This window comes from Acinonyx jubatus, chromosome D1 (assembly GCF_027475565.1).
Source record: "Acinonyx jubatus isolate Ajub_Pintada_27869175 chromosome D1, VMU_Ajub_asm_v1.0, whole genome shotgun sequence".
Lineage (NCBI taxonomy): Eukaryota > Metazoa > Chordata > Mammalia > Carnivora > Felidae > Acinonyx > Acinonyx jubatus.
In genome coordinates, this window is record NC_069390.1 from 104,872,493 (window position 1) to 104,896,813 (window position 24,321).

At 44.0% G+C, this 24,321-nt stretch overlaps 1 protein-coding gene across 5 annotated transcripts in view; it reads right to left on the bottom strand.

Annotated features, from left to right (window-relative positions):
* The window catches only part of ZC3H12C (zinc finger CCCH-type containing 12C), an 83,972-nt gene extending 60,169 nt beyond the window's left edge, over positions 1-23,803 (bottom strand). The window contains exons 1-2 of one of the 5 annotated variants that reach the window (XM_053204133.1): positions 23,701-23,803; positions 22,055-22,279 (exon numbers count right to left, since the gene is read on the bottom strand). Coding sequence is in view for 2 of the 5 variants with exons in the window: in XM_027036455.2 (XP_026892256.2) it covers positions 17,705-18,337 (633 nt within the window). In the remaining 3 variants the exon portion in view is untranslated. The other 4 variants (XM_027036458.2, XM_027036455.2, XM_027036454.2 and 1 more) reach the window with 4 other exon arrangements.
* Positions 23,804-24,321: the final 518 nt, after the last annotated feature.

Sequence of the window (24,321 nt, forward strand, 5' to 3'; positions counted from 1 at the left end):
AAAAAATCAGGAATGTGGATTGCATTAATATGTTAAAGTGATCATACTGTTTTCTTTGGCTTACTAACATTATGAATTATATTAATAGATTGTCTAATATAGAAACACAATTACATTTTGTGGATTATATATGCTTACATTTCCCCAAGAATTTTTGAATCAAATATAAGATTGTGTTGTCACTTTCCTTAAGTATTTGCTTTGCCATATTTGGGCACAATTTTGCTGTTAGCAAAGGGATACGGTCAGTGTACCAGAGAGTGCCTGACTAGACTGGGTGGGCCATGCTTTCCGATAGAGGAACCACTATTTCTACAGGTCTGGTTTAGTGCTATTCTGAACCACGTCCCTGAACCTTGACTATAAATTCCAGGGCAGAGTTTGTTCCACCATAGGGTCCAAAGAAAAAGAGGCTGACCTCCTAATTTATGAATATAAAAACCAACACCATACCATGCCCTCTTCCAACAAGTGAGTAACCTGGACAAGTTATTTAATTGCTCTCAGTTTCATTAACCAGAAAATGGGGACAATACCACCAACAGCACAGGGTTGTTATACAGATTAAATGAGTTAATACACTTAGTTTAGTTTAGTTCCAAACATTTAGTTTGGAAAAGCCAAACATACCCAAGCTTTTTGTAAGAAAAGCTGAAGATTGAAGGGTCATGATATCTCGGCCAGTGAAAATAATTACAAGATGCTGAGGGAAAGCCAAAAGGGAACATGATGATAAAGGTGGTTGGGAGCCAGTGATTCAGAAGAAAAACACTGGCATGAAGGTGGGCAGGAGTAAACGGATGAGGGAGAAAATGGAAGCATAATTAGAAGAAAGTAATGAGAGGCACCTGAAAGGAAACAAGGATTTTTTTTTTCTTGTAGAAAATAAGAAAACATTTCCTTCAGTTTAACAATTTAGATGGTGGGCTGTGAAATAAATGGCTCTAGACAAGGTGATCCCCTCCCACCTCTCTCATAATTTCATTAACATTTTAATTTCCTAAAAGTTCCACAGAACTTTCCTAAAGTAATAAATTGCTTCACTTTTCAGAGTTAGCTTTCTCCTAAGACCTAGAAGTTATTAACTATTGAACAATTAAAGCTGTGATAATTTTTCCCTTAAATAATTGCTATTGAACAAAATCTTTTATGAAAAGAAAGAATTCCTATGACTGAGGGATTTTATCGATAGTAACATCATTAATTATGGAGCACCACGGTTCTTAGGGCATTTTTATGGAAGTTAGGCAGCTGATCACATTTCATTTATACATTTAAGAAGTAATGCTCTGATGAAAGGCGGGGCACTAGCATCGTCCGTGAGCACCCAACCACACTGCATGAGAGCTTAAATCTGGGTTCCAGGAGTCCACGTGCTCACTCAGCAAGTGTGTATTTAAAACCCGCTGTGACAAAGGGATAATGCTGAGCGAAGATGAGAGACGATATAAACATAGATACAAGTGCTCCCTAAGGGATATAAAGGTGTACTAGGGAGACCCGATAAATGACCATCTGTGTAGTAGAGGGTATGTCAAAATTAATGCTATTCACACATAAGGGTACAAGAGACAAGGACATTGGCTATGATTTGAGAAGGTTCTGAGAGGTGAGTACAGACAGATGGTGATATCAGTCCCACCCAGACTATGGTGTATGTGTCTGTGGCTGGGGGGAAGGTGGTGAGCGAGGTAAGGTGGGAGGAGAAAGGATTTTTGCCCAGAGAACAGGATCGAAGGCCCAGAGATGTGACAGATAATAAAATAGGCAGAACACTGTGTGATTAATACTGCTGTTTGATTAATTCTACTGCCGTAGAAGAGGCTAGAAAGAGGCCATACTAGAGTTTCAACTTTGGTACTGGGAAACTATTGAAGGTTTTTTTTTTAAACAGTGATGATGGTAGGGAATACAGGCAGTAATGTCTATGACATGGGCCACAGCAACATTTTCCTACCTGTATCTCCTCAGTCAAGGGAAATAAAAGTAAAAGTAAACTATAGGGACAAGATTAAAATAAAAAGCTTCTGCACAGTGAAGGAAGCAAAACTAAAAGAAAACCTACTGAATGGGAGAAGATATTTGCAAATGACATATCTGATAAAGGGTTAGTATCCAAAATATGTGAAGAACTTATACAACTCAATACCCAGAAACCAAATAATCCAATTTAAAAAGTGGGCAAAAGACCTGAATAGGTATTTCTCCAAATCAAATAAGACATCCAGATGGCCAACAGACATATGAAAAGATGCTCAACATCACTAATCGACAGGGAAATACAAATCAAAACCACAGTGAGATACGACCTCACACCTGTCAGAATGGCTAAAATGAAAAACATACGAAACAGCAAATGTTGACGAGGATGTGGAGAAAAAGGAACCCTCATGTACTGATGGTGGGAATGTAAGCTGGTACAGCCACCATGGAAAACAAATGGAGGTTCCTCAAAAAGTTAAAGCAGAGCTACCCTATGACCCACTAATTTCATTAGTGGGTATTTCCCCACCCCCCCAAAAATGGAAAGAGCCCAAGTGTCCACTTACTGATGAATAAATATGTCTACCCACCCCCCCACACACACACTGGAGTATCAGTCATGAAAAAGAATATCTAGCCATTTGCAACAACATGGATGGAGCTGGAGAGTAAAATACTAAGCAAAATAAGTTAGTCAGAGAAAGACCAGTATCATGTGACGTCACTCATATGTGGAATTTAAGAAACAAAACAAATGGGGGTGTCTGGGTGGTTCACTTGCCCGAGTGTCTGACTTCAGCTCAGGTCATGATCTCATAGCCAATGGGTTTGAGCCCCGCACTGGGCTCTGTGCTGACAGCTCAGAGCCTGGAGCCTGTTTCAGATTCTGTGTCTCCCTCTCTCTCTGCCCCTCCCCTGCTCATTCTCTCTCTCTGTCAAAAAATAAACATTAAAAAATTTTTTTTAATTAAAAAAAAACAAAACACATGAACAAAGGAAAAATAAGAGACAAACCAAGCAAAAGACTCTTAACTACAGATAACAAACTGATGATTACCAGATTGGAGGTAGATGGGGGTGTATGTAGGGGGGGGAGATATGTGAAGGGGATTAAGGAGGCACTTGTGATAAGCACTGGGTGATGTATGGAAGTGTTGAATCATCACTATATTCTACACCTGAAATGAATACTACATGGCATGTTAACTATACGGGAATTAAAAATTTTTAAAAGGGACTGGTCTATTTCTTCCCACAATTTAGAAAGGTAATGGGGAGCCCCTGAAGGTTTCTGACAACGGGAATGATGTGTTTCTAACTACATTTTAGGATCACTCCAGCTGCATTGGTTTTGAGGGGGGTAAAAGAAACTCAAAGACGACGTGTCAGGAAGGTATTATAATAGGCCAAGCAAATGGTGACAGGTATCTAAAGCTACACAGAAAAAAAGAAAAGAAACAAACAGGATATATTATCTCAATTAGAGCCAATGGGTCTAGACCAAGAAGAAGTAAAATGTTAAAAAATCGAGGGCAGCGAATGACACACATCCCCTGCAAAAAGGCTGAGGACACTGGGTTAAGGCGGTTAGCGGCCTCGCAGGGAGCTACTCCAGGGCGACGGAGAGAGGGGTGGACGGCAGATGCTTTTTCCGAGTGTGCCAGACCTCCCCTTCGCGGGCTAATGAAGTCTACAGACCGCTTTTCAAAGAAGTGCTGGTAAATACGTAAAATAAAAACATACATCCCAAAGAACAAGATGCAGCAGCAGACCTGACACGGACCGAGATTTTGCAGCTAACAGTGAAAAAGGCATTTCAGAGAATCTACCTCAACTGAAACAGAGAGGGACACGTTTGCAATTTCTACGGGTGACAAAGTCAGGTAGGCTGTTCTTGATATCGGGTTTATTGCTTACATTCACCATCGGGGGAAACGCTGAATATCAGGAATATAGGAGATCCAGGAACACAAAGACGTAAACTTCCTCCCGCCCAACATGACAAAAGGCCCGTGTTCTGCCCATGGGTCCCCCGGGGAACCGCAGGCCACAGGTTACAACTCCCAGCCACAGAGTGTGTGAAGAGGAAAGGACAGCACATGTATCCTTTTGAGACGTTTGGCGGCAGGCAAGGAATAAGACGCAGAAAGAGACTGTGGGGGGCGTGTTGGAGAAGGATGAGGTTTCTCCTCTTTAAGAAGCACAAGGCAGGAGAATGGAGTCAGTGGGGCAGAGAGAGAAAGGGTGCGCACATCTGTGTATGAGTGAATGAGAACAACTACAAGCCTGTTAACGTTACCCCAACTCTCAGGCTGTCCCTGCTTCTGTGCGACCAAGGGGGCCAGGACTGCCAGGGGGCGAGAGAGAAAAAGCCTCTCCCGGCAAGAAACTCAGGAGCAGGGGCTTGTTTTTTGTTGCTCTCCTGCCTCCTTTTCTAACACATCTTCCACCTTCTTGAGCAGCCCTCACCACACCTGGGGCTTAATGCTGCGCCTACAGACTCCCTATGTTGCTGCTTCAGTCCCTCCCCCACCCAAACCCCAAACTCCCAAAGACAGACCACTGGGGGCGCTGGGAGGCTTGTGTAATTCAAGAAGTCATCACACATCTAAGTGAGAAGGATTCTGGAGGACGGGGTGAAAGGAAAGCTCATTAGAGCAAATGACTACTTAGATGGGGAAGCTGATGAAAGCCGGTGAAACATGACAGCATGAGCACACTGTGGGTCCTCAGCCCCCCTACCCTGCCCCCGCACCTCACCTCCTCCCTGCTCGCGTGTGCATGCATGTGCACAGAGAACAGAGGGTGCAGGGAGGGCAGGGTCAGCTTATCCCGTTCCTCACTCTTCCAAGAGACTCCTAACCCATTTGGTTTGGTAAACAAAAAGCTACATTACTGGGAAGCAAAGATTTGGCAAGTGTACAAATTAATCAGTCTTCTGAACTAGTATTTCTAAAATAAGTAACTCATCTTTTTATCTTATCTTCCAGTTTGGATTATTTCTGAGGAGATAATACACACAAAATCGAGTCTGAGGCTAGCACACGGTGACGAGAAAAATTATTTCGATCAAACGTGAATCCACGTTGAACTGTCCTGCTTGGATTAGGTGCTCATCATCAAAGAAGTACCCAATCTACTGAAATGCACAAAGAATCTAAGCGCTCATTTGCTACCAAAGTGGGTAATAAACACTGCTGATCTACCTGTTTATTCGCAGGAGCGTTCGGGCCCAACACTCAGCACCCAGCAGCACACTTGCCAAACTGGCATTCTGGCTGCTGGCTGTCACCCAGGAGCTCCAAAGTGCTTTCTCCACCTGCCCCGGCTTCCCTCAGGTGCTCTCGCGGCACGGGGTGGTCTCCAGGCCGAGCTGCAGCTGCCAGCCTGGCACGTGCTTGCCCACCGCCCAGGCCAGCAGGAAAGCTGCCTCCCTCGACCAAAGTCGCAGCATCAATTCTGCGAGATTTCTCCTAACAAGCGGATTCCTGGTGTTTCTCCAAAATCATACTTTAAACGGCTACCGGCACTCTGAGTCTAGGGTCTGTCTCCGTACAGAAAATCTGTGTCATCTGTGGACGGGGTACGGACATTAGCAGGCTCTGGTTCCCAGCTCGCAATCTTTCTCCAAAAGGGGAAGAAAGGGGAAGAGTGCGGACGTGTGGGGACCAATCAGCAGCTCTCCCCCGAATGCAAGCAGACGACCTCAGAGCACACTGGACAGCAGGGAGCTTACTGGGAAATAAAAAGGCAGTAATTTGAAGCACTTGGTTCTCCTTCAGAAACAGAGTAATTTGTTAATTTTGTCACAGGAGCCACTAGAATTCTGCCACCACTCCCCACCTTCAAGAATGTGAAAAAATTCTGCCATTCCTCTTGGCCAGTTTATCCAGCCATCCATACACAGGTCAGGAAAGAACAGTTCATTTTTATTTCCAAAGCTTTACAGTCTTGAGGGGGGCAGTGGGGAGGATTCGGAAGATGCTCCCTGTCATACCGTTAAATCAGTGAAGAGCCCAGGGAGGACCATGGAGAAGCCACAGGTGCTCGCTCAGCTCCTACCCCCAGAACATCCTAGAAAGCACAAAGGAAGGGTCGGTACCAGGGCCAAGAAGTGTGGCCTCCTCCTAGAGGAGGAGAGGAGCTCCACTTAAGCAACTCAAACACTTTTAAAACCAACTGTGAAAACAGCTTATTTTGGAAGTTAAGACACAAAGATGACAGCCCCCCAAATGCAAAATGTTAGATTTACTTCTCTTATCCACAGGCCTTAAATGATGATGAGGGCATTAACCTCCCAGGTGTATTCGTATTTAAGCCATAACAATGATGGTAACAACGAGCCTTATCTCAAGTACTCACAGAGTAATTCGCCACAGGCTGCCTGACTTCAAAGTTAAGATACAGACAGCCATGGACAAAGTTAAGATACAGACAGCCATGGACACGAGCCTACCTTCTTCAAGGCATTTAGTAAAAACCCAAGCCTAGACAATGGAAGTACACTCTGACCATGATACACAGACAGGAGTTAGCAGCAGAGTGCCAAAAACAGATTTTAAAAACCACCGATCTATAAATTAGAAGTCTCTTCCAAATAACTCTGTAGTTAAAGAAATAAAAAAAAAAAATTACAACCTATGGGATGTGGCCAGAATGAAACTCAAAGAAAAATTAATTGTTTTTAATAGAAGACAAGAAATAAAGGAATTAAAAATTTAAACTGGAAAGGTTAAAATGAGCAAGCGAACCAAATAAAGTTGAACAAAGGAATAAAATTAAAAGCACAAAGAAATTAGGAAGCAAAAAGGAAAAAGCAGAACCGGTTAAGGAGGAGTGGTTCTGAATGCACGAATGAATGACAATCCCCCTGAAACTGTGACCAAGAGGTGGGGAGTTCTGCAGATAGGGAATGTTACACAGGTCATGTTCACAGAGATGGAAAGGATTCTTCCCAGAAATCTTCACGCCAATCAATTAAGAATCCATCATTAAAGCTGACTTAAGAAAAGGTTACGAGTGTCAATAACCATGGAAGTAATACAACCTTGTGAAAGATTTATACCCTCGACTCCATTCCTGGTGAAGGCTGCTGAGCCTACAGGTTCCATGGGTGTGTTCCAGCAAAACCTCAAAACATCCAGCTTCACTTAGATTATTTGAGGGCACTGGACACCATGGAGAGCATGTGACTGGTTTAAAAGTCTAATATAATGCTGGTGACAAAACCTAACAAAAATAGCACAGAAACTAACCAAATATATGCATAATCTTACTTCTATCCATAGAAGTTCTACATATAAAGTGAATTGCATAGCATATTCACACTGTCACAACACACATTACCCGGGTAGACTTTATTCTATGATAATAGATATTTCTAATATTGAACAACCTTGTTAATTCAATTCCTTACGTGTATGGATTAAAGGCTCATGCGCTGGCTTGGTTGTGGAAGAGGAAGGAGGGACCTGGGTAATCAAGGGCTTGGTAGATTTTTGGTTTGAGCAGCTGAGAAGAAGGTAATGAAGGACACTCAAGCGGGGAAGGCTTGGAAAGAGACAGATTTGGAAGGATAGAAATTGTTGTAGATGATTTCCATTTCAGATACCAACAGCTATCCAAAGGGAGCTGTGTCAAGGCAGCTGCATAAGAGAGAGATAAAGTTGGTCATCCCTGGCATATTGACGGGGTTTTAAACCATAATGATGGATACATGGAAGAACGTAGAAAAAAGAAGAGACTCAAGGACCAAAATTTCAGTAACCTCATGATAGAAAGATACTACCTAGATTTGTGAATACCGTATTTTCATTGTAGCACATATTGCCATACTTAATCATCTCTGTAAACATGCTAAGTTAGGACTTCAGTATAAAATCTAATAAAACCTCATGAGATCACGAGGTAGTTCTCCTGCTAACTTCTGAAAATGTCAGTTTAGTGGCACTGTCAGTTTGGGGGATTTAGAAATTACTTGAATCTTTCCGAAGGGGAAGAAGTTTTCAAGTAGTGTTCTAAAAGAGGCCTCAGAGGCTCAATAACGAGGACGCTGGGACCCTGATCCTGAGACTTCATTTGAATAAAAGGTTCTATTCCAGGGGTAAAACTGTTTCATTTACTCAAATATGATTTCATTTCATTCAAATATGATACAACAATGGACAATAGTGAAAACAAGAGTAGGTCTTGAAGGGTGTATCAATGAGACACGGATCGAATCATTAAGTACGTTGAAAGCAGTGATATTTCAAACTTATTGAAATTGAAGATATACTTAAATTGATTGATTGCATGTTCAATAAAAAAAGAAGAGAATATGAATTAAACACTGAAAATATATTTTTGAAGATGTGCCTAGTAGATACTTAAGGATTTAGTAACTTAAGGGAATCCTCCCATAACATATAAATCTATTTTCAAGTTTCTCACATTTGACTTTTATGGTTATTTGCAGGAATATGTGTATATATTCCTACCTATCTATGAAAGCAACAGCCACTGACATTTAGTAAGTGAAATACCAGATAAGACGTCACATTAAAATCAGAAATAAGGGGCGCCTGGGTGGCGCAGTCGGTTAAGCGTCCGACTTCAGCCAGGTCACGATCTCGCGGTCCGTGAGTTCGAGCCCCGCGTCAGGCTCTGGGCTGATGGCTGGGAGCCTGGAGCCTGTTCCCGATTCTGTGTCTCCCTCTCTCTCTGCCCCTCCCCCGTTCATGCTCTGTCTCTCTCTGTCCGAAAAATAAATAAAAAACGTTGAAAAAAATTAAAAAATAAATAAATAAAATAAAATAAAATCAGAAATAAGCCCAAGTCATCAACAAATACCTACTATTCATCAACACTGTTGTCTAAATTCAACCAACACAATATAAGAAGAAAAAGTAGAATTGAAGTATTGAAAAAAATTGTTATTATTGTTATCACCATTACCTATTCTGAAAAATCAAGAGACTCAGACTCAAAAGGTGTTGGAACTAAGTCCTACAATTTAAGAGTACACATAAAAGAGTTCAGTAAGGTAGCTAGATGGTTATTTAAAAATGAGTAACTTTTCCTTTATACCAGCTACGACTAGGTATAAAATATAGGCATACCAAATTATAAAATATAATGATGGAAAATCTCATTTATAATAAATAACGACAGCTAAAATCTCTCAAGGACATATGCTTCAATACACATCATCTGTTAATCTCCACAGCCACACTATTATAGGACAGTACCATGAGTGTAGGTACTACTATCACAAATTTACAGAGGGAAAAAACCCCCAAAAACTGAGGCTTTGGGAAATAAAAAAATTGTTCAAGATCACACAGCCAGTAAGTGTCAGAAAAGGAATTCAAACTCAGTCCCTCTGCCTCCAAAGAATGAGCTGCTTAACACCATCAGGCCCATTCTTCTCTCTCAAATGAGCAAAGCTAGCCTATGTGGGGAAATAGTAACAGGTACAAAGAATGGACAGACACACCGCCAGTAAGAATATAAAATGGTGCAATTTTCACGACACATCTAGGAATTTGTAAGGAACAGAATCAGGGGCATCTGGGTGGCTCAGTTGGTTCAGCACCTGACTTTGGCTCAGGTCTTGATCTCTTAGTTCACAAGCTCGAGCCCCGCGTCGGGCTCTGTGCTGACAGCTTAGAGCCTGGAGCCTGCTTCGGATTCTGCGTCTCCCTCGCTCTCCGCCCCTACCCCGCTAGCTCTCTCTCTCTCTCTGTCTCTCTCAACACAAGCAATGTGTTTATATGGGCTAAAAGTTTAAAAATGGCAACACTGATACCAAAATGATCTCTGGGTGAGAATCACAGATGATTTTCAGCATCATTTTAGATCTTTTTTCTGTATTCTAAAAATGTGATAAAGTGAAGGTGTTAAGGAAACTCAAAATTTAATTTTAAAAGATAAAGTGAAGTATCAAAATAATAGAAATGCAGTTTAGAAAATATTTCCGCTACCTCAGAGTGTTTCTTCCTATGCACTATATTGCCAATTTTAACATACTTTTATGCCCATGACTTTTATGCTACTTAAGGTACTTTTCTCTCTTAGCAAAAACAGGAATACTTGCTTTATCAACATAGATAATTTACTGCACGTTTTAAGCCTTTTAAGTCTGTACTAATCATTTAAAATTATAGCAAAATTCCAGAAGTTATCTAATATAGAAGATCGCCACATCAGTGAGGCAATTAACAAAAATGACAATTCAAAGGTAGAACAAAAATGTCTAAGTCAACAACAAGCAGAAAGCCTCAATTACATGGGGAACTTGTTCCTGTAAGCACACAATAAAAATGAGCTAGAAAGTAAAAGCCAAGATGTGAAACAGACTAAGTCACAGAATAAGGATAAAATAAACCCACATAATTTTGAAGAGTAAATGAGGACAGATGACGAAGAACAAAGAACAAAAACTAATTTTAGCTTTACCCTAAAAAACATGAAGTAATAGATTTGAAAGCCCTTCGGAAAATCTATAATACAAACTGACATATTAAAAGCAGTAACGGCAAACTCAATTTTATAGGCTTTTCCTACCTGGGAATCCCAACCACTCAGGACATGATCAAGAGCCTGTGAATAAGGAGACAGAAAAACAAAACAAACCAATCTCTGTCCAATCAAATCAACGGATACAGCTAAAGCATTTTCTAATAATCCTGAGTGCCTGGCACACTTCTGTGCTCATGATCTTGATTCAGGAAAAACAACTCTGCGAAGTACACAGTGTCTGATAGCTGAGAAAAGTCAAAGGGAAACTGAGGCTTGCCTAAGGTCATGGTCTGGGAAGGGCAGAGCTGAGATGCAATTCGGAGGTCCCACCTGCTTTCTCTGTGCAGCATAAGCCTTCAGTTGTCCAACCCGGCTTAGTGGGAGGGAGGGAGGAAGGGAGGGACAGTGTCAGCAAGGAACAGATAACATCAAGAAGACCAACGAATTCGCTGATATAAATCAGTATACATCATGAGGTCCTGCTGCCCCCGCCATTTAAAAAACAAACAAACAAACAAAAAGGCATGAGCAAGTATTGCCATTTACTTTAGGATAAACCAGAAATCTCGATAACCTTGGCCAAGTTATAAGCATCTCTGGACATCCGTTCCATCACCTAGCAGATAGGCAAAACAACCACAGTATAAACCTAACACAACTGTGTGAAACTAAATCAGATAATGTAAGTAAAGTGCTTAATACCGGTGCCTGGCACACAGTTAGTGCCCAATAAATGTTAGCTATTATTAGATTTCACAGTAAGTGAAATTATAAGCTGCATATTATTTGAAGGTAGAAAACTATCATGTCTGCATACAAAATCTTCCACTTAAAACAGTTTAAACATTTCACTCTTCGAAGACTAAGAATAAACGTTTTACACAAGTCAGTTTTATAATATCCTTCCCCTGCTAAGTGGGGGAGATAAGGTTAATTATATTCTTAGAAGGCAAACCTGTATGGCCCCTCAAGAAATCTCATCATTCATTCTAAGTTAATTTTTACAGTTTGGGCACCAATTCTCTTATTTGCTCTGAATCAATTATTGTGACCATCTCTTCACCATCCACAGGCTTTTGTTCATCCCACCCACATTAGCAGGTTCATTTTAAGTGCTATGTGGCCCTTCAATAACAACACATTCATGAAATATCTACTAGGTGCCAAGCGTTGTATCAGAGTTGGGTTAGAACAATGTAGACCACAGAGTCCTAGCCCTCAGGGAACCTAAAACAAGACAAAAAAATCATATGCATGTATAAGGTACTGTTATCAACATTTTGTATTATCAGTATATCGTTATGACAAATCTATGCTCTAGGTAGTATTTTCTGTTTGCAGATGAAGAGTAGAGGTGCAAAAAGCAGAAAAGAAAGAAGTAAACAGTTAAACATAGACAAATATTCAAAGATTAGGGAGGAATATGTAATATTTTGAAAACACAGGGGAGCAAGCAAATAATTTTGCCCCAAACTGGGAGATTATGGAATGCTTGTGTTTCTACTTAAAAACCCAAATAAAAACTCTGTAAAGTATACCTATGGGAATAAAAAATAGAGGATTCATCCAAATATTTACATTAGTTATTTCTGGGTAAGGAGATTCCAGGTGGCTTTCATTCTCTCTTTGCTTTTTCTTAACCAACTTGTAGTACTTAAACAATTTAAAATATAAGGCGAAAAAAAAGCCAGCATTAAAATTAGGTATCAATGCTCATCTAGCAAACGGTCAAAAATTTTATTAAAAAAATTTTTTTTAATGTTTATTTATTTTTGAGAGACAAGGGCGTGTACACACACACACACACACACACACACACACACACACACACAGTGTGAGTGGGGGAGGGGTAGAGAGAGAGGGAGACAGAATCCGAAGCAGGCTCCAGGCTCTGAGCTGTCAGCACAGACTCTGATGCAGGGCTCGAACTCACCAACAGTGAGATCATGACCTGAGCCGAAGATGGACGCTGGAGCCACCCAGGTGCCCCAAAAAGTCCATAGTACATTCAAACATGATGAAATCCAATCTCTCTCTCTCTCTCTCTTCTCTCTCTCTCTCTCTCTCTCTCTCTCTCTCTGCTAACAGGTATACGTATCCATTCAACTTTTCTGGAAAGCTTTCTGGCCATCAAAAACCTTAAAGCTTGTTGTGTTTGAGCATTACTTCTATGACTCCTAAGGACCCAGGTGCAGAAAACATTTCATTGGGATGTTCAGCTAAAGCATAATGATATTAAAATATTGGGGGAAAAACATGTGTAACTCACACAGAATAAGGATTAAATGACATGTTCTTAGCAAGAAAATGTTTGAAATACTTTGAATATCCTGAGAAAATCCTTAGTGTATGCTACCTGGGGATGGGAAGGTGGGGGGCAAAGCTCTATCATTCTACCTGCACAAGAAAAAGACCTCTAGAACCAAACTTTTTAGAAACCAAGCTTTTTAGAACCAAACTTCTAAGAAAGAGGATTCCATCACATTGTTTAAATCTCACATTACCAAATTTATTAACACACATTAGGTTACAGAGCCCTAAATATTTGTTTAAAGCAGGGGGTTGTAAACCTGACAAACCTGGAACCCTGGCTCTGCCATTATTAACTGTGAGACCTCCGTAAGTTATTTCACCACATTGTGGTTTGTTTTCTTCATCAGGGGAGGAAAGAAAAAGAGGCCATAAATACTTTTTCAAGGGCAGTGCAGTATAACATACACGGACAGCACCTGGAACGAGGATTGGCACAATTAAGTGTTACCTACTGTCATCAGCCTTAAAAATACAACAAAGCAAACCAAATGAGATCTAAGCAGAGGCCTCGACAGCAAGCCAGGAGCCGAAGAAAAGATAATGTTCCAGGCAAACAGGACAACCTTGGGATTTTCTGCTTATTCCTTATCCACCCTTAAGGAGTGGGTAATTACCTTGAAGGCAGAACATTCTGACTTTTCAGACATCTGCTTGTGGGCTAGTTCACTGAGCCTAAGAATCACTGTCAGTGTTATGATGTAAAACCACATACACTAGGCTTTACGGGGGGATTATTTTTCCATTTTCATTTTAACGAAGTAAAACAATCCTTTGCTGGTACACAGCAAAGTTAAAGAGAGAAATGCGTCATAGTGTTTTTAGCAAGCTCTGGGTCATAGAGGTTTAAAAAACTGTTTACGTTTGTCTACATTTTCCGAGTCTTTTACCAGGAAGCATGTGACATTACTATAGCCAGAAAAAACTGTTGTAAACGTCAGTAAAAATCACTACTCATAAAAACCTTTGTGGTTTCTGCCAAAAGATGCTCCTTCTGGTGGGACTACGTTTCTGTTGAAGTGTTCCCCATGTCAGACTAAAACTGTCTTCAGGTTTGTCTTCTTAGGGACCCTAAGCAATTGCTGAAAAGACACGGTCCTTGCCTCCAAACTATTTCGGCCAGACGGGATTTCATGTTGTTCAGACCCGGGAGTACTGGGCAGAGAGTAAGTTAGTGTATGTCTTCTCACCTTCCAGACCCATCAGGGCTAATGATCGTGCATCTCTTAATTTTCAAACGATGTGTGTCTACATATGTACACATGATGACACGTCTTAGGGAACAAAGTAAAAACAGAATCACAGGGAGACAGAACTGCCCAAGGGGTAAGGGCATGGGTTTCAGAGTCAGGCAGCAAAGGTTCCGGCTCCCTTCTGCAACTTTGTACCCGTGTGACTCGAAGCTATTTGAACGCTGTGTCTGGGTTGCCTCATCTATAGAATGAGGACCAGAAGAGCAGTGTGTAAGCATGGGGTCGGGCACATCGGCACACAATACGTAACAGCTGTTATGTCAGCTACAAAAACCACAGCAAGGATGGAGAACTGGTGTCTCCAGATCACAGATCTGAAAGCTACCTTTATGCCATAAAGCACCAGATGTGACAGACCGGGCGCACATTTCCCAGGCCACCTCATTTAAATAGCTCAATTGCCCTACAAAGTCTCTTCCCCGAGACACTGGAGATATATTCTGGGATGAAATACATTAAAAAAAAAAAAATTCAATCGTTCATCATTTCTCCAAACTACGAACAGCAGCAAATATTATAACAGGTCTTCTGGTCGACCTTAAAATTCAAGTTTTGTAAAAACCAGGGTATTTCAGACGTTGTAAGTCCACGAGGCATGTGGGCACCTCCGAGACACAAGATTTCTTATGACGTTTGGTAGACTGGAGATCAAACCCCAGCATCTCAGGATTCAAAACTTGGTTTCACTTTGGTTTGCATTTGGAAACCTGACTTAATACATTTTTTTGTTATTCACTGACCTTATTTACTATTTCTCTGTCCAGTTAAAAGCTATACCCGGAAACCGTGTTTGCCACTCACTGCTCCTATTGGCCCATCCACGCCCTGCCTTCCTTGCCTCACAGTATTCGCTTGGAAGGGACTCTTACCCCGCTCTACCAGCTTGAATCTTACTTTGGAGACCTGGCCAACAGCCTTTCCCACTACAATACCTGCATTTCCTAGTCTTCGTTTGTCCCCCTTAGTCCATTTCATCCAGCACCATGTTCTAGCTGTTCCTAATGTCTCTTCTTCTAGAGGTCAGGGGCCTTATACAGCACCTAGATCAACACTAAATTAATTATCTGCTGAGGGAATAAAAGTTTACTGGTGCCCAGGGAGCAGTAACTGGAGACTGGTTTACAATCCTACATTCTAACACTAACAGGATTAAAAAAAAAAAAATCTACTTTATATTTTATGTTTGTTTCTTTAAAATCGCTATCCCATCAGAATGAGAGAATTCTTCTAAATTTATGCACAAAAACAGTGAAAAGCCCAGAGAGAGTATAAAAACTTACAAGAGGGTACAGAAAAGGAATTGAAAGCTATAAAATGATAGCAACACTTTTACGTCTGTTACGGTAATTAAAATTAATGTAAAAGCCATTGTGGTCTGCTAGAATGAAGACAAGGTAACTCAGGTGCAGAATGAGGAAAATACTTCAAAAATAGAATTTCCATGAAGCACCTGGGGTCCAGTTTGGCAGATATAACCCGTGAAACCTAGCTCCCGGAGAAGCCAGTAATATAAAATAGGTTATTTTTATTAGTCTGATAATTACAACAAATACTTAATAAAAGGAAGTGAGTAATAAAAACTCCCATCAACAATACAAACATTCCACGCTTCTGTTTCCTATTCTTTAATATTTTCCACTGTTAATCAACTAGTTTCATTAGATGTTCATTATCAAAGGGAGATTTAAATTCAACGGCCTTTTTGTTGTCGTTTGGTTAAAAAGTTTATTTTACTTTGTTTGTAATGTTCCAGTATTTTAGTGATGGCCAGATGCCCGAGGTTGAATTTTACAGTACTTGGAAAGTAAAACCCACTCTTTAAGTAAAAATACTCAAACTCAAAACGTTTTGGATTCTAGATTTCAAAACGTTTCAAATTCTAGATTTCAGTTACTAGATCATTCCGATATTTAAGGGTATCTTCAAAGAGACAGGTATAGATAACGTAAAATAAGAACGCCAAATTGGAAGGAAACAGGTGAACAGAGAGGTAAGATAGTAAGATAATTTTACAAATATTTGGCGAAGCTATGTTTATAGTCCGGTAACACCAAGATGAAGAAACTGCCATTAAAATTAACTTAAATGTGAGTGTTTAAATACATGTAAGTCATACCTTCTACAACCTAAACAAACTTCTACAACCTAAACATATGTAGACTTAAATACATATCTATCTCTATAGATACCTCCTATCTATCTCTATAGATACCTCCATCTATCTATAGAGATAGATATGGATAGAACGCTGTATTGCTGACTTCTTGTGGTTCTTGGAAAGCCCAAAAAGTGTTTGAGGCATATCCACTGTTTCCCGTTTAGAAGATGCACTGGAAAAACTCAACGAGGAAATGAGTCAAGAATTGATGAATTTTACCAAATTTCTAAATATACTAGCCCAAGTGTCTCTGTAACTATTCCAAGATGGTTAAAAAAAAGGAAAGAAAAGAAAAGAACGAAAAGAAAAAAGAAATCTGAATCAATAAGCGTCTCACCGGCCTGGGGGATACTCCAACCCAGCCTTGCAACCAATAGGAAAACTTTGACTAAATCTGGATTCAGATTTCATCTCTTTATCACAAAGCACGGAGCACAAACCAGTATTGTTAACGGTTACCCAAATGGCAAGACTCCCAGTTAGAGTAATCGGTACTCGGAGGCTCAGGCTGCTTCTGAACGGGTTGAAGGGGTGAAAGGGGAGGCAGTTTAGGGAAGGAAAGCGGGGATCCTTTCTCCGAGTTCGACGTGGAACAGGGCTGTGTCGGGGGTTGAAGGTGGGAAGCAGCGGCCCGTCTAAAATGAACGCGAGGTGAAAACCGGGGTGCGCCCCGGGGCCGAGGGGTGAGGGGCGCGGGGCGCAGGAGGGACGGGGACGCCGGAGGGGTTTCCGCCGGGGACGCGTCACGAAAGCTAAGGGCTGGGGCTGGATCCGAGGTGCCGGGGGATGCCTCACCCCGCGAGCGCGCGGCGCCCAGAGCCGCAGGGGGCAGCGCCGTGGGTCCGTTTCCGTCCGGAGCGCCCGGGCTCGCCTCCATCTTCGGCGGCCGAGCCCCGCGGCGGGAGGGCGGGAGTGGACCGCTGCCCTAGGCCGCGGGGCCCGGGTCTCCGGCCTCACCCGGCCCGAGGTGCCGGCGAGGACGGCTCCGGCCGCGGGGACGGCGGGCCGGGCTCTCCGCTCGGCCCCACCCGAGCTTGCGGGAGCCGCGGGCGCTCAGTCCGGTTCCCCCCCTCCACCCCCTCCCCGCCGCACTCCCCGTCCTCCGGGGGAACAGACCCGCCCGGGCCTGGAGCTCGCCCGGCGCCGCCTCTCCGGCCTCTCCGCCCGGCGCCCGGGCGCGGCCTCCCGGCGCGCCGCCCTCCCCTCGCGCGGCTCCCGCAGGGCCCCTCCGGCCGCTGTCCGCCCCCTCCCCCGCCGCCGGGGGGACAAACCTGGCGGCCGCAGCCCGGCATGGCCGACGCCGCGAGGAAGCGGCGCGCCGGCGGCGGGGCCCGCAAGCGACGGCGGCCGGCCCCGGCCCTCCCCGCGCCGAGCCGCGCCCGCCCGCGCGCCCTCGCTCTCTCCCTCCCCGCGGACCGCGGCCCCGGCGCCCCCTCCCCCGGGCTTGCACAACTCGCGCCCCGGCCGCGCGCGCACGCGGAATTGTTGCTCAACCTACTTGCGGTCTCTTCTCCGCGGCCATCACGACATGCCCTGGAAGCCGGGGCGGCCCCGGGGCCCTCCGGCGGCCGGCCGCCTCTCGCCTCCGCCCTGGGCCGCCGCGGCCGCCGCTAGGGCGCGGGGCGAGCGGGAGGCTCCCCCATGCCGCCCGCCCGGCCGGCCGCGCCCCGGGGCCTCGGCTCGCCCGCCGCCCGCGCCGCTGCTCCGCGGGCGAGAGCGAAGCCGGCTCTCCCGCCTGCCGCCTCGCTCCTCGGCCGCCCGCCCGCCCGCAGCCGCAGCCGCAGCCGCCGCGCCGCTTCCTCCTCCCCTTCCCTCTTTTCCTTCTCCTTCGCCTCCTCTGGAGCCGAGGTTGGCAAACCAGCACCTGCTGCTGGAGATCACCGAGAACTGAAACAGGAAACCCCGAGCCAAGGGGAAAACCCGGGAGGCGTGGAGAGGGGTGAGGGGAGCCACGGGAACCTGTCGGGCTCCACCGAGTCCGCCTGGCCTCCTCCCCTCGCACCCCTGCCCTCCCCCGGCCCGGCCCGGGGGTCCTGGCCTCCTCTCCCGGCCCGCCCCCCAGCCCCGTCCGGGAGGGCGCCTCTCTGCTCGGCGACACCTCGTCCTCGCAGCAATAAGGCGGCCCATTCATTCCCTGGGCGGGCAGGGAAACCGACAGGCTGCCTACTTAGGGCGAGTTGCCCGTGCTCCTCTGCTGATTATCAATATTCTGTAACGAGGAAAAACCACACCCGCGTTAGCAAGACCAATAAGGGAACTTACACAAATGAAGCTGTTGGGATTTCACCCAGGGGAAGAACTTCTTTCGGCAAGGAAACTGGCCTTATTGGAAATGGCAGTGTGTCAAAATCGAGGTTAAACCCGGGATAAATCCAGATCTCCCGCTGGAGGTTGGGAGGAGACGGACAGCCCTGTGCGCTGAGTTGCAAGAGTGAAGAGCGCTGAGAGCAGAGAGCCTTTTTTTCTCTCCTGTCAGTAGTCGAACCGCCGGCACAATTTAGGTCAACATTTCAGTAATGTTCAAATAATCGTATTCGCCTGCCTGTGGAATTCTCAGCGGCTGCCCCACTCCTAGCCTTGGGCCGGATGAATCCGCCTTGGGAGTGAAAGGGAAGGGAATTTATGTGGCTTGTGTCCCTACCATGCGCCACATACTGGGTAGCCCGCTTTAAGTGCATTGTCTCATGTGTGTGTCACCACAGCCACGTGAGCTAGGTGTTATTATCCCCTTTATCCCTCAGAAAATTGAGGTTAGAAAAATTTGCTGAAACGACACGGTTTGAACAGGAAGGATATACAGGCCTGTCTGCGGCCGAAGCACATCCTTGTTTCACTGGACCATCATGCCTTTGATGATGAGACTTTTCACCTTTAATGAAATTCTCTCTTGTCTCTCTGAATTGTTTTCAATAGAGCATATGTGATTTAAGCCGGGATCTGCTGAATTTGCTTGGGTTACTTAATGGTAGTGACATCCATACCGCTTATTGGGGCTACAACTTTATCGTTCCCAGTTCTTAGAAAAAAAAAAATCTGCCTCTGTGGCTCCGTCGAGCAGTACAGGTGTCCCCACTTATTTGGCCAACATTTGTAGCCCTTTAGCTATTGATGACGGGGTCCCAGCTGACAGCATCCTGCTGGCTGGTGCCCATGGACATCCTGGTAACTGTAAGACGGAAGGTACACCTTGCTGAGCCTGCTTTCCGCTCCAGCAGGCTGGGCTTGGGGCCTATTAAAGGAAATAGCAGACGGGTAGGCTTCTTGTGGGACACAAGAGCTCTCTGGTCCACGTTTCTAGTATCACCTTTAAGACCTCAGGCTGTCTGGCGCCCTGATCTCTGCAGCCCGGTCCGTTTTGATTGGCAAGCAGGGAGGGATGCTCTGGGAAATCATCCCCTGTTCGCTGAGCCAAACCCTCAGAAGTCTCTTGTGCAGTATCGGGGAGCGGCGGGGACCTAAAAAGAGGCTGGCTGGCTGACAATAAGTGACAGCATCTGTGGCATGATTTTAGTGATGCCAGGAGTTCCCCTACTCCACAGTATATCACCCACACAGTCTTAGTTCCCTCATTGACTCAACTGAATTCCATTCAGTATTGATTAAGCATAGTTACAGACCAGGGCACTATATTAGGTAGTCTGGAGCTAAGAGACATGAATAATTATTGCAACTGCCAACATTTGTGAATGCTCACCATTCTAGGGACTTGGCATGTGTTGTCTCCTATTAGGCACACAAAACCCCTGTGAGGAAGTAAGTATCATTATTTCCATTTCACAGATGAGAAAACTGAGACCAAGATCACAGTCAGTAACAGTGCACGGGTGGGAGCACAGTCTCCCTCTGGAATCAGGACCCACTGCGAGAACACGATATGGTAACTGCCCTTAGTTACCTCACGACGCAGCTGGGGAAATAAAAACACATGAAAGTTCAAAGAAGACAAGAGAATTTATAAATGTTTAGTGTGTGTCATGGGTCATAAATCCAATGGCATTTCAGACCAAAGAAGGGTTGCCTTCAGTTGGAGCAGTTGAGAAGACTGGCCTAGAAGAAGAGCCTGGGCTTCAAAAAGACAAGAAAATGAAGCTGGATAATGATGAGGAATAGTATTTTGATAAACAGAGCGGATGGGGAAAGGCGTATCAATGAATTGGAAGGGTTTTGTGGAATTGTGAAGAGTTTTGAATGCAGGGTGACGTGGAGAACATCCTATTTTAGGAAAATAAACATTGTGATGGTTACTGGATGGTTTGGAAAGGGGAGGGACTGGGTATGAGCAGGGAGACACGTCTGACAGCCAATATGGCAGAACAGACATGAAATACTGAAGTAAATAGTGAAGGAGAGGAAGGGACAGTTTAGGGACGCGCTGGGACTTGAAAAGTACGGAGGCTTTGTGAATGGTTGCATACACTTGACCAAGACAGACGTGAGAAACGGGAGAAGTCCAAAGTAACTCTGTGAGTGTAAATGTAAAACCTTTAGTATTGCAGACTGGGCAAAAGAGGAAGCTTAGGGGTAGGGAAACTACTTTCTTGAACAAATGTTGAGAATACTTTGGTTTTAGGCATGTATTTGTGGTAATAGTGGAATATGTATGTGGCAATGTTTTATGGCCTTATCTAGAAGAGACAAATAGTTACATAAATGAGACTTTTATGTTACAGAGAGGGTAGGAAAACTTTGAATGCTCACTATTATAAGAATAACCAGGCATGGTTATTCGTCTTAAGTCAACAAGAGTTGAAAGAAAATCTCTAACAAAAATAAAATGCTTCTGTGCCCCTGAGACAAATAAGTATTAGGGAATGTCTCTCTTTTTGAGTCCAGATTATATTAACTTAGAAGCAAAAGAATATACAGGAAAGAAAATCCATGAGTTCAGAGAATATAAGACTGATGAGAGAAAATGAAGAGCTCATTTGGCCTGATCCGACTTTTCGTTTTGCAGACGGTGAAATTGAGGATCAACCTTTGAATGTCTTGACAATAAAATTTCAAAATAGGCATTTGGCAACTATGGCACATTTGCCATGACCAATTCTGGAGAGACAACCAATCTGTATTTTAGTTATAAAATCAAGCTTGGACCTCAAGCTGTGACTTTGAATTGCACATAATGAAAAGAATTTGAGTGGCCGCAGCTCCACAGAAGTTAAAGCCTTGGGACAGCCTCACTAGTTAAAAGCAAATGCTTTGGAAAGAACAGATTAGGGACAGGGGGTTGGTCAGGGTGGAGAGAATGGGTACAAGAGCAGCACTTCGTGGGGCACCTGGGTGGTTGAGTCGGTTAAGTGTCTGCTTTTGGCTCAGGTCATGATCTCGTGGCTCCTGAGTTCGAGCCCCGCATCGGGCTTTGTGCTGACAGCATGGAACCTGCTTGGGATTCTCCCTCTCCTCTCTCTCTCACTGCCCCTACTCTGTTTGTGCTCTCTCTCTCCTTCTCAAAATAAATAAATAAACTTAAAAAAAAAAAACAAAACAGCAGCGCTCCTTTCTAAACTATAGCTCCCAAGTAGACTGCTGCACACCTATATTCACATTTGAACTTCAAAAGACAGTGTGAGATGGCCATCACCTCCCACCTGACGACCCTCAGCCTGGAACTTCCAATTGCCAGCCGCCTTTTCTAAGACCTCCAGGGACTTAAAAAGTGAGGGCCCATAAGCCACTCTCAGATTGAAAAGTGTCACACACCCTCAGCAACTGCTTCTACTCTATCCAAAACTTTCCTAGGGATGTCCTTCGAAGTTTCCTCTTTGAAAATGTGTGTATACAATGGATATGCTTGAGGATGCAAGAGAACTCTCTCTCCTGCCTCCACCTTTTCCACCAAAGCACTTACCTTACTCAGCTGAGACAATGTCAGTGGTCCCTTCCATGCGCTTCATTCAGCGCCAGCCCTTTGGCCAGCACTAGACTTCCTCTGGTTGAAGAGCTTTGCACCCATAGCCAGACGACTGCTGTGACGTTTCATTCGGTTTGTGTCTTCCAGACAATTCTGGTTAATTCCAACCATCCACAAAATGTAAAGTTTTCTTAATAATATCATTCCCCTAAACAGCATGATCTGTAGAAGACAGACACAGAGGGAAAAAACACATCCTTGCCCAGGTCCTTCAGGGACTGCTTAGAGTTGCTTTTTAATGCTGAGTTCGTAGGGAAAGGAAACTAGAGGGCACGAGATACGTGCTGTTGACCAATCCCAGGACTTCTTTCTCTTGATGGAGTTACCACAAGATTCTATATCAGCAGCATGACTCCTGTTTTTTTTTCTTTTTTTTTCTCCAGCATTTGTGGGAGGCCCCCAGAGAGCAGAACACAAGGTTTTCAATATGCTGTGTCATACAGTCATGTGCTTGGTTTTCTACCTGAACCAGACAGCGTGGCTGCCCTAATTTACCGCATTTGGTCAACATAGGAATTTTGAGAATCACGAACGTTTACTATTGAATTTAAAACTGCTCCTAAGGTGGCACGTTGCCATTTTGACAAGGACCAACATGTGTCATGACAGTTCACCTTGCCCAGAAGTTGAAAGACTTTTTGTTGTAAAAATTGCACAAAATCTTTTTTTTGTGATTTTAAGTGTACCAGAAACATCCTCGTCACCTCTGCAAGCTTCCCTTGTTTTAAAAGGAAACTCGTATACAGAATTACAAACGCACATAACTGAGCCAGTTGGAAAGAGAATGATGGAATTTTCGGGTTAAAGTATACCCGGTGTTAAAAGGCTGTATCACGAGAATATTAATTGTAGCATTATTGGCAGAGGCAAAAAAAAAAAAAACTGGAATAAACCTAAATATCTATTCATAGGAGACTATTTATATAAATTGTGGTATCTGCATACATTAGACTGTCATTCACCTATTAAAGAGAATGAAGTGGCTTAATGCATTTGGAATTGTTTTTGAAAAAGTGATGTCAATACCAGTGTATATAATATGCTACCATTTGTGTGAAAAACAGAATATTTCTACATGTGCTTACACGTGCCTGCATTATCTCTGGAAGGACACAAAAGAAGCTGGTCATGGTGGTTGTCCTGGGCAGGGGGACTCGATGATTATTCAAAGGACGCATGGAAAAGAGATTCCCTTTTTATTCTATAACCATTTATAGCTTTTGAATTTTAAATGGGGTGCTTGATTTAGCTCTCCCCCCAACATTTTTAAGTCTACCTTTATTGGTGATATGTGCTACTGTCTGCCCTTTTCTACTGGATTTTATAGATAAGCAGATATTATTTTTGCAAAGAGTACCCCAGCCACAAGGAAAAGGAAGTTGAGAGTCCTGTGAGTTGCATGTGTGGGTTCTGGGGCTTCCCAGTGAAGGGAAAGATTCCTATGGTCATGTGGAAGGGGAGGTCCCATAATTGCTAAAGGATTCCCAGCCAGCATTAGTGGGATTAGTCGCTGTTTTCACAACGTAATTGTCAAAAGCTTCAAACTCAGATTCTATGAGGATTTTTGATGGGAACTGCTTTACCTTAAAGGAGCCTTCAGGGGAGTTCTCACGAGCAGATACAGGACCAGTTCACGTAAGCGGATGGCGTCACAGAAAATCAGCGGGAGGCCTGGCGCCCACGAGCATGTTTCTTTTCTGTCCACAGTATTCACCCCTAGAATTATATTTGCTTATCTGTTTTACTGTGTCTCCTCACATCAGCAGGTAAGCTCCTGGAAGGTGGGAGCTCTGTCTGTCCTGCTCTCTGCAGTGTCCTCAGTTATTCTGTGCCCAACATGTAGAAAGCACTCAAGCTGGCTCCATTCTGGGGACCACAGCACCCTGTGACTCTCTAGCCCGTGGCTGCCTCTTTAGGCATTAATCTGCCAGAAGGCAGTACAGACATGGCCAGGGGAGCCAGGCCTCAGGCCTCCAGCATCTGGGAGCATGGGCAAAGCAGAATTCAAATCTCAGAAGAACTGGGGAGGTAGAAAACTATTTATGCATAGAGGAATAGGGCAAGGAGCCAACTACTGAATAGCAGAACCAGGTAGGGGCTTGGTAAAGATAGAAGGAAAGAAAAAGGAAGGAAGGAAGGAAGGAAGGAAGGAAGGAAGGAAGGAAGGAAGGAAGGGAGGGAAGAAGAAAGATAACCAATCACAA